General features: G+C 42.1%; 1 protein-coding gene across 1 annotated transcript in view; it reads left to right on the forward strand.

Moving 5' to 3' along the window:
* LOC119412089 (serine incorporator 1-like) overlaps positions 1 to 11,336 on the forward strand; it is a 125,204-nt gene that overhangs the window by 50,397 nt on the left and 63,471 nt on the right. The window contains exons 3-4 of the mRNA XM_037679065.1: positions 1,094 to 1,118; positions 2,068 to 2,203. Of these exons, the coding sequence (XP_037534993.1) occupies positions 1,094 to 1,118; positions 2,068 to 2,203 (161 nt within the window). The remainder of the gene's footprint in view (positions 1 to 1,093; positions 1,119 to 2,067; positions 2,204 to 11,336) is intronic.

Here is an 11,336-nt window from a genome sequence, read left to right on the forward strand (position 1 = left end):
CACAGTGATTTTGAACCAGAAAGACTATCATGAGAAAGTTATGACACTCCTTAGTGACTTAACCACTTATGAACCTCTGGAAAGAGATCCAGGAAGTGGTTACAAGAAGAAGTTAATGGATTGCCTGAAAAATTTTGAGCAGGACAAGGCTATTGACCGTATTCTGTACCACAGACTGTACCCAGGGGAGGCCACACCTAGTCTGTATGGTTTACATAAAATCCACAAACAAGGTGTACCTTTAAGACCAATTGTTAGTATGATTAACTCTGTCACTTACAATGTTTCCAAATATCTGGCGTCTGTACTCATCCCTTTAGTTGGCAGCTCAGAACACCACATACAGAACACCATGGACTTTGTGGATAAGGTGAGGGATGTCATCATGGAGACTGATGAAACAATGGTCTCTTTTGATGTCACATCACTCTTTACGTGCATTCCTGTTGATGATGCAGTAGAGGTGGTCAGTTTAAGATTAAAATCAGACACCACTCTGAGCAGCAGGACCACACTTTCCACAGAACAACTGTGTCAACTCTTGAAACTGTGCCTGCAGTCAACCTACTTCACATATGGGGAGCAATATTATAGGCAGAAACATGGGTGTGCTATGGGGTCTCCAGTTTCTCCTGTTGTTGCCAACCTGTACATGGAGGAGGTAGAAAAGAGAGCCTTGACGTCCTTTTCAGTGACACCACCAAGTCATCGGTTCAGGTATGTTGATGACACCTGGGTTAAAATTAAATCTCAGGAAGTCCAACATTTTACTGACCACATCAACTCTGTGGATAAATACATCAAGTTCACACGAGAAGATGTAAAAAATGGCAGGCTGGGTTTCTTGGACTGTGAGGTCTCAGTCTCTGATAGAGGACATTTGCAAACTGAGGTGTACCGCAAACCCACCCACACAGACCAGTATTTGCAGTTTGACTCCCATCACCCTTTGGATCACAAGTTAGGAGTCATCAGGACTCTGTACCACAGAGCAGACAGCATCCCCACTAACTCAGGAGCCAGGCAGAAGGAGAAATCCCACACAAGACAGGCTCTAGAGCAATGTGGATATCCTAACTGGGCCTTCGTGAAGGCAGAGAAACCCAAACAGGACTCCAGTCAGCCATCAGGTGAAAAGGAGGAACCCAGACCCAGACCAGTGGTCATTCCATATGTTGAGGGAGTATCAGAGAAACTGAGACGTTTATTTTCTAAACATAACGTCCCAGTGGCTTTTAAACCCCAAAATACATTAAAGACTGGTTCATCCCAAAGATCCAGTCCCCCGGCACAAACAGAGTAATGTTGTGTATGTTGTTCAGTGTCAGGAGGGTGATCAGTCTTACTTCGGGGAAACTAAACAGCCACTGGCCAAAAGGATGGACCAGCACAGAAGATCAACATCATCAGGCCAGGACTCTGTGGTCTACACTCATCTCCAGGCCAGCGGTCACTCTTTCAGGGATGAAGATGTTCACATCCTGGACAGAGAGGAACGATGGTTTGAGAGAGGAGTAAAGGAGGCCATCTTTGTGAAAAGAAACCGTCCATCGTTAAACAGGGGTGGAGCCTCCGGGTTCAACTGTCCCCCTCTTACAATGCTGTGATTGCTAGTATCACTCAGCCCTCTGTGAATAGTAAACAGCCATCAGGTGCTAATGATCCATTGTTAGGCTGATGGTCCTTCTTGAGCATGTGATCAGCTGGTTCTGGTTGTCAGCAGCAAAACTGGTTGATCCACTCTGAGAAGGTGCTATTTAAGAGACTGAGCTGAAAACAGCTCCTCAAACTGAGGAAGTCTCTCGGATGAGAGACGAAACGTTTCTACAAAATTTTTTTGTGTTTTGTTTTTGTTGTTGTTGTTGTTGTTGTTGTTGTTGTTGTTGTTGTTGTTTTATGTCCAGAGGACCAGATTTAACTTTTTTAGATTTTTTACCTGGATTATTGAGCATGCGTCAGGAGATCTTTTTTCAGTGTTGTCATTTTAGCCGCTAGTTAAAAAGTTGTTTCCCAAATGGATTCAGTGTTCTCTTTTCTTATTCTTTACACTTTGTAACATAACCAAAGCCATTAAATATTGCCACCTTGGTGAGTAATGGATCATTTGTGCAGGAGTTTCAGCCACGGTCAGGTCTACTCCAGTCCTCCTTCATCAGTCTGTACACCATGTTTCTGACCTGGTCTGCCATGACCAATGAGCCAAGTGAGTTGACCTTTTTTTTTTTTCTGCTGTTATTTTACTAGATGTCAAACTAAGTCAGGGGTGTCCAATTCTGTTCTTTGAGGGCGACAATCCAGTATGTTTTAGAGGTTGCTCTGCTCCAACATACGTGATCTGAATGAATGGGTGATTAATGGGCCTCTGTAGAAGATTAAAAAGTGATTCAATCACTGAATTGGGTGTGTTGGAGCAGTAAAAATAAAACATGCAGGGTGTTTCAACAATTTCCTGCAGGATCAACAAAGTTCCATCTTATCTGTAGTGGCCCTCCAGGACCAGGATTGGACATCACTGTTACAACCCATTTCAAAACTTTTTCTACCAGAAACTGTTTGTGACATACAGCACCTTGAAAAAGTATCCACATCCCTTAAACTTTTCCACATTTTGCAGCACTACTCTAAATCAGAGGTCACTAATAGGCAGAGCTCGATCCAGATCCGGACCGAGTGATGGTTCTGTCTGGACTCGTGCCCAATCTGATAAATTCACAAAAACAGACAATTTTCATGGAACATTTTTCCAGCAATAGAAAGCTTAGGTGCAGAGCCAAGCAGAGAAGCAGGAGGTGTGTAATCACACATGGCCCTGATAATGTGCACCCTATTTTTTTTAAGTTCCGGGGCACCCCATGTCATTACTTGTTGCTCACTGTGGCTGTACTCCGACTCTGCTGTTGTTGCTAAACAACTTTGGTGAGATCTACAATCAGCAAAATTTAAAACTATTCAATCATCTACTCGACGGTGAGTTGTCTTTTTGTTTTAAAATACTGTTTGGGCGTGTTAGTAGCTGTTTTAACTCCGCAGCAAAAATCACAGCACTTACAATGCAAGATTTCATAGAGCTAACGGCTAATTTGGCTACTGTTTTACCCTGGTCAATATGATCTTCCTAACCATGTATTTATATAATATGCTAATAAAGTTACTCAATAAGTAAGCCGATTAAAAGTTCATACATTTAGTAATTAAAGGACATATTTGGTTGAATTTATTTGAACTACTTTAATGGATTTTTTTTACTCTCTGACAAACTGCTCAAGCGGCAGTGGTGGTTTTGTATTGTTTAGTACTGGCTTGGTTTGAATTAATTTGTAGCTACATATTTTGAACCTGTTGCGCAACTGTTATTTAAATTGAATGTTTGATTCCTTTGTTAGCCTTAAAGGTAACTGATTTTGAGTTAACATTTTGAAAATTTGCCTTAATATGTTTATGAAGTCAAATGTTTATGAAATATAGCATTTATTGAATACACATTTGTTTTTTTGTAATGGTTACAAACCATTTAAGCTAATGCTAATTTTATTTATTTGACTATGTACTTGATTTGTTTTTGACCTTTTAGGTCAGGTTTTTTTGTCACCCCCGTTAACAACCTTCTACAATTGATGGCGAGCTACCTACTGACCACACTGTGGTAGGAAATTGATATCTTTATAGTAGAAGGAAAGATGGTTTGAATATTCTCTAATTGAAATAATTTTATTTATAAAGAATCTCATGAAGTCATCACTACTTATAGTTGTAGGGACACATGGTTCAACAGAAATGGGACTTTTAGTCTAGCAATAGTACTAAACAGAAACCTAGGGTTATTTTTATTCTCATCTATTAAAGATGAGTAATATAAAGTTCTAGCTTTACGGAGAGCTTTTTTTATATGTTAGCAGACTATCTTTCCAAGTTAAATAAAATTCTTCAACATTAGTAGAGCGCCATTTTCTCTCCTGGTTTCTAGATGCTGCTTTAAAGTACGTAACTTCGAATTGAACCAAGGAGTCAGCTCTAATGTTAAAAATCTAGGTGTTATTTTTGATCAGGACATGTCTTTTATCCCCCGCATTAAAAACGTTACTAGAACCTCCTTCTTCCACCTGCGTAATATCACTAACATTAGAAACATCTGATCTAAAGATGATGCAGAAAAACTGGTCCATGCATTTGTCACGTCTAGACTGGACTATTGCAATGGTTTATTATCTGGGTGTCCAAATACTTCTTTAAAACGTCTTCAGTTGATCCAAAATGCTGCTGCCGGAGTCTTAACTGGAGTTACTGGGAGAGATCATATCTCTCCAGTTTTAGTTTCTCTCCATTGGCTCCCTGTCAAATCCAGAATAGAATTCAAAATCTTACTTCTAACCTACAAAGCTCTCAACAACCTGGCTCCATCTTATATTACAGCTCTTATTGTTCCATATTTTCCTAACAGAGCACTTCACTCTCAGACTGCAGGTTTACTTGTGGTTCCTAGAATTTACAAAAACAGAATGGGAGCCAGATCCTTCAGTTCTCAGGCTGCTCTCTTTTGGAACCAACTTCCAATCTCTGTCCATGAGGCTGACACATTATCCAGTTTTAAAACTAGGCTTAAGACTTTCCTTTTTGCAAAATTCTATAGTTGGTCAGCTTGGGTTTCCTAGGCTGTCCCTTAGTTATGCTGCTATAGGCTTAGACTGCTGGAGGACAAACTGACCTCAATTTTCACCCTGCTGCTGTATTTACTTACTCTGCTCAACCTGTTTTGTATTTGTAATTATTTTTTCTATCCTCAACATGTGTTTTTTTTTTTTTTTTTTTTGTCTTTCAGGTACACCTGGACCTATATCTGGACCTACAATTCTGTGTTCGTCTGTCTCTCCTTCCTGTCCTCTCAAACCAGCCGGTCAAAGCAGATGGCCGTTTGTCCTGAGCCTGGTTCTGCTGGAGGTTTCTTCCTTTTTAAAAGGGAGTTTTTCCTTTCCACTGCTGCCACTGTGCTTGCTCAGGATGGGAGACTGCAATGAAGCCAAGATTCAATTTGTCTGTTGGATTTCTTCGATAAAGAACTTTACTAATTGACTATTATGTACTTTGTATGGGGCAGCACGGTGGCGCAACTGGTAGAGCTGCTGCCTCTCAGCGAGCAGGTCCCTGGTTCAAATCCGGTCCAGGGGCCTTTCTGGGTGGAGTTTGCATGTTCTCTCCGCGCATGCGTGGGTTTTCTCCGGGTACTCCGGTTTCCTCCCACAGACCAAAAACATGCATGTTAGGCCGATTGGTAACTCTAAATTGTCCCTAGGTGTGAGTGAGAAAGTGAATGGTTGTTTGTCTCGTTTGTCTCTATGTGTCTCTGTGATGGACTTGTGACCCGTCCAGGGTGTATTCCGCCCCTCGCACAGTGATTGCTGGACATGGGCACCAGCGACCCCCGTGACCCAAAATGGAATAAGCGGGTAAAAGATAATGGATGGAATGAATAATGTAGGGGCGCACTTGAGTCAAATGTTAAAGAACAATACCAATGTGTCTATAAGTGCTCACTGATCAGGCACAATAAATCTGGTACATATTGGATGATATTTCACTGAGATATAACTGCTGGAATAATGGAGGGTGCGCACTTGAGTCAAAAGTTGAAAAACAATACCAATGTGGCTAGAAATGTTCACTAATGACATGTAGTGTGACAAGGGCCAGGTTAGCAACCCTTTCACTATTAATTATTTAAATGTAACGGGTTCTCTTTTTTTCGAGTTAAATTACTGCCATGTGATGAGATAACTGTGATGATTGTTTAAATCAGTGACATGAGACGTTAATTTCCTTTGACCCATCAGAATAAATGTGGTCATTTATTGAACAGAATCAAAATTTAACATCAAAACATTGTACACTTGATTAGCTGATCTGGTTCTGATTAATAAAACTTGGCACGTTTTACTTAATAAGACAACAGGACATTTGAAGATGGCATCTAGACTACTGGCAAAATAGAAGAGTTTAAAGATGGGAAATGAAGAGTTTAAAGACACTTGAAGGGGAGGTGTTTTGTTAACCAGAATTAGCACGCTTCTTTCAACACCAGCTCAACCCTCCGGTACACTTCAGGACGTGCAGAGACTTTGTTACCTTAGACGGGGATACCTCCGCTCAGGAACAGGAGTCCATTAGTACGATCCTTTTACAGCGTCTCCGGGCGGTGGATGGGCATCGTCAGAAGTCGTGTGGTTTACTCCGTTAAACAGAACCAGCTTCCTTGAAGGTTGTAGGGCATTATACCCGGGTGAGTTCACAGCGAGCTGTGAGTCCGTCAGAGGTTCCACTCAGATGTGGAAGACTCCATATTCCCAACTCGACTCAGAAGACTTGAAGACTTGAAAAACCATAAGACTCCAGGAAGTGTGGACTTTTAAAGAGTTCTCACTTCTGGTCACTTCAGGACTTCCTGATTGGTTGAAACAACCAACAGGGGGTGGTTCTAGTGATGTCAGAGGGTTATTACAAGTCAAGAAAGTGCAAGAATGTTTAGGAACGTCCAGTACAGACAGAAGAAATGTTTTGAAGAAGTGAGAGCAAGCAGGTGCCAGTTGCTTCTTATTTACTGTCTGCTAGGTTTAAAAACAATCCACTTAGTTCTAATAACTCCTTTCTGACTTTCGACCGACATCACTACTTCTCATTCAGACAGAAGATCAAAATGCATAATTACTTTGTAAATAGACATTTAACTTGATTTCTAATTTAAATGAGGATTAAAAAATCATTAATACTGTTTCACATGTAGTGATGTAGGGTTAGTTAGTGTAGGAGCTCCACTACAATCAATATTTAATGACGGGTTCTCTCTTTTTCGAGCTACTTGACAGATATGTGAGAGAGATATTGTGTTTAGAAGTACAGTGACGTGAGACATTAATTTTCTTTGACCCATCAAAATGAATGTGGTCATTTATTAACAGAATCAAAATTTAACATCAACATTGTACACTTGATTATTCTGATTGAACGCAATAACACAGCTTAATTAATGAGCTTTATAATGAGAAATCATACGGCCATGATTTCTCACTTGCAACTGAAATACAACAGACATTTCTGAAAATATCTGGATTAATTACTGGCAAGATAGAAGAGTTTTAAAGATGGGAAATGAAGGAGTTTAAATGGAGAGGAAAAAGATGGATGAGGATGTATGTCTGTAGACCAGAACAACACGCTCCTTTGAAGCGCAGTTCGCCCGCGGTACACTGGTAGTGAAGCTCACGGCGACTCTTTACCTTTGGCGGAGGATGAATCCGCGGCGGTCAAGAGGTCCTTGGTACGCTACCTTTCAGCGTCTCCTCAGGGCGGCTGCGACTCGGTAGAAGTCGTGAGAACTAGTTCCACAGAACAAACCTCCTCAGAAGTTATAAAGTTTCACCGGGTGGAGTCACAGCGAGGCATCGTGGCTCCTACAGGAACTCCATCAGTACCAGAAGAACGAACGGGACTCTGAGAAGACTCATAGGAACTCAGAACTTCTGTTCTCTCCCAGAACTTTGGTTCAAGTGTAGAACTCCGAACTCTGGATCATCTCCCAGAACTCCGGTTCATGTCTCAGTACTCTTCTGTTCGGTTCTGCTCTCAGAACTTTGAACTGACTGGAACTAGGAAGTGTCGACATTTAAAGAGTTCTGTTTCCGGTCCCATTTGAGAAGTCCTGATTGGCTGAAAGAACCAACAGGGGTGTGGTTTTAGTGACGTAAGAGGTTACTACAAGTCAGAAAAACAGCGGAGATGTTTAAGAACAGACAGAGAAATGTTTTGGAGCAGACAGAGAAATGTTTTGGCGAAATGACAGACCACAGGTGCCAGCTTCTCTGTTTCTGTCTGAGCGGTTTAAAAACATGACAGTTCGTTCCAATAAACTTGTTTGCGACTGTCTCCGACTTTTGACCGACATCACTCCTTCTCATTTCAGAGAGAAGATCAAAAAATGCGTAATTACTCTGTAACAGACATTAACTTGATTTCTACTTTGAAAAATCATTAATACTGTTTCACAGTTGATTTAAAATGAGTAGTTCACGTCAACATTTAAAATGGTTTGAACTAAATACACCTTTGATTATCAAGACCTTGTAAAAATAGTAATAAAAAGAGAGTGTTCTTTCAATTGATTAGTGCAGGATACAATTAGAAAGTCTCTGGATGAGCTTAATTTGTATTTCTGAATTCAAATCAATGAAATAACAGTTTCTGTCCCATGAAGGTCTTCAGGGTCAGGTTTTGACCTGAGGCTTAGTTCACTACACACAGTTGATTTAAAATGAGTGGTTCACTTCAACATTTAGAAATGGTATGAACTAAACACACTTTTGATTTATCAATATATTGTAAAATAGTAATGATAATATAAAATGAAGTGTTCTTTAAATTGATTACTTCAGGATACAATTAGACAGTCTCTGGATGAGCTAATTTGTATTTCTGGATTCAAATCAATGAAATAACAGTTCCTGTCCCATGAAGGTCTTCAGAAGCAGGTTTTGGTCAGAGGCCGAGTTCACTACAGTCCCCCCTTTGGAAATCATCGCCTGTCCATGGGGATGAATTCCAACAAGAACTTACGCCTCCGAATGTCCTTGAGCTTGATGTAATCCAGCAAAAGGAAAACAAAAGTCAAAGAAGGTAATCCCACAACGGTTTAGGTAATTCTACAATGTTGGTAATTCCATTATGTTGTTGGTAATTCCATTGTATTGTTGGTAATTCCATTGTAGCAATGCTTTAACCCCTTGGAAACAAAGTCTGTAATCCATTGGAAAAAGTCATATAATCCACAACGATAAATCCACAACGATAAATCCACAACGATTGGAGGTGTTGATTGATCAGCATGCAGAGGGGTTCCCTCGATTGTACTACAGAGGCGACCACTGGATGGGGATTGGAGACCCACGTTGGAGTTGTATGTCCCATCAGCGGAGGTTGCTGCTGGTGGTTCCCAGTGGGTGCCATTCTGGTTCTTTGTGTTATGCATTTATGTGGTTTTAGTTGGGCTTATGAGTGGGATTTTACATAAGACCTTAACCTATATGCACTTGGTGTGTAAGCTATCATGGTTTAGATCAACTAAAGTTACCAGTTTAAAGGGTGGGTCATGCTGAAAAATGTATATATATAGGGATTTATGCCTATAGAAGGGCATTCCAAACTATTTATCCATTCCTAACTTGGTTTAAGTTAGAGTTACATGGCAAAATATAGTTTGGTTCAATTGTCTGTTGTCCTTTTAGACGAACGACTTGAGGTTTGTTTTTTTGGTTTTCCCCTAAATGGTTTTTGGAGTCTATGGCGATACTCAACTGAAGGATTAGCTAGCCCTCCCCCCGAATAGGATTGTTCGAGTAGGTTCGGCTTGAGCGTCGTGAGACCAATGTAGATTACGATACTTAAGGTAGCATTAATCTAAAAAAAAAAAAATAGAAAAAAATAGTGATTGAGCAACTAAAATAGTGATTAAGCAACCAGAAAAACAATGCTTCAACATTGACAAAAGTAGTGATTAAGCAACTAGAAAACGACGTTTCGGTGCGTCACTCACTCGGACTGTCAGATTTGATCAAGTTATCGTGTCTGGTAACATCACCCTAACTAACGTCACCCCCCTGTGGTCATGGGGGACCACGAACACAGGTGAGGGCGTCGCTCCATGAGCAAAAGTTAGGATGCCCTTGAGTAGTTTTAGCTGTTTGCGCAGCTGAAAGAGGGCTTTAAAGTCTGGATTGGAATCCAGGTCTGCTTCGGACGGAGTGTTTTTCTCTGGGTCAGTCAAGTACAGCATCATTGTGTTTATTGCAGGATCTGACTTCTGAAGTTGGATGATGTCTGGGTCAGTCAGCACGGGTTGTACAGAGACTGTGTTGTCAGCCGGCTTGGCTGTAGCCTGTGCACGTGTGACTGCCATGACCTTGGCTGTAGGTTGTACTGACAGAGTTGCGAGCAGCCCGGAGGGGTCAGAGGACCTCTGAGGGCCGTCCACGGCTCCGTCCTTGATAGCTGGTTTATCTGTCCTCGGCGACAGTACAGCATCTTTGGTGTGGGATCCTTGGATCTCTACACCTTTAACTACCAATGGTAGGTAGTATCCGGTGGGCCCTGACTGTCTCAGCTCACAGAGGAGGCTTTCTTGATCAGTCAGAGTTGGGTTCACCGGTTGGATGTTTTTGGTTTCACATGCTTTTGAAGGCTTACTTACCGGGACTGTGTTCTCTGCTGAGAGGTCCTCAGTGCCTTCTGCAGTGCCTGCTGTTGGGCAGTCTGTGACTGTCTCAGGAGGCATGAGTATTGGCAGGGGTTTGCTCACTCTGGCCTACATTGTCTGTTCACCATAATCTATAATCGCGTCAAAGCGATTTATAAAATCCTGGCTGATCAAAAATGGGAATGAGTAAACCGGAGACACGTGTACCGGGTGGTATAGTGTCATCTCGCCAACCTGCATGTGAACCATAGCTATAGCTGTTAGGATTGTCCTTGTCTCTGCGAGGCCCTGCAGCCCTATAGCACATTCTATGAGAGGTATTTCCCTGTGAACACCATTAGCGGCGGTCCTGAGCTCCTCGAACAGTTTGGCTGACATAATAGTTATGTCGGCTCCACCATCCAGTAGGGCTTCATGTGTGAGGACCCCTTCAAGTGTGATCGACAGGTAAGCTTTTTTAGCGACCCCCTTTCTGATCAGGTTACACAGAAACCTTGTAGGTTTTGGCCGACGTTTCTTCTTACGTTTACCTTTACCTGTGTAATCCTGGTTTTTCCGAACCGTTGGTGCAGTTGCTGCTGCTCCTGGGAGTTCGGCTTTTGACGGGCTTCCGTCATTGATGTATGAGATCACCCGCCCACTGTGTGGTGAGGGGCTCTCATTGTTTGTAACAACAAGGTTCTGGTGGCTGTCCATGACAGCGGCAGCATTGTTGTTTGTGTCACCCTGTTTTGCCTGAACCGTTAGCACAGCTGTTGCTGTTTCTGAGGTTTCAGTTTGTGACAGGTCACCGTTGGTGACGTGTGATTGTACCCCCCCCCCCCCCTTTTTCAGGTGAGGGTGTGTCAGAGTTTACAACAACAGCATCATGGTGACTGTCTGTGACAGCAGTAACGGTATTGTCTGTGTGCTCTGACTTATCAACAACGATATTGCCAAACAACGCGTTAGGTTGTTTGTCCGTGGCAACACCTTCCAACAATTCCAAGAACCGACGCACACTCTCTGTCTCGTCCGAGCTCAGAGGCCTGCGGCTCTCTTTCCGGACCTGCTGCTGTTTCTTTTTCGTCTCAGGCTGTTCAGGCAGATGTGGTGGGGAAGC

Source organism: Nematolebias whitei, chromosome 7 (assembly GCF_014905685.2).
Source record: "Nematolebias whitei isolate Nwh7 chromosome 7, NemWhi1, whole genome shotgun sequence".
NCBI classification, from domain to species: Eukaryota; Metazoa; Chordata; class Actinopteri; order Cyprinodontiformes; family Rivulidae; genus Nematolebias; species Nematolebias whitei.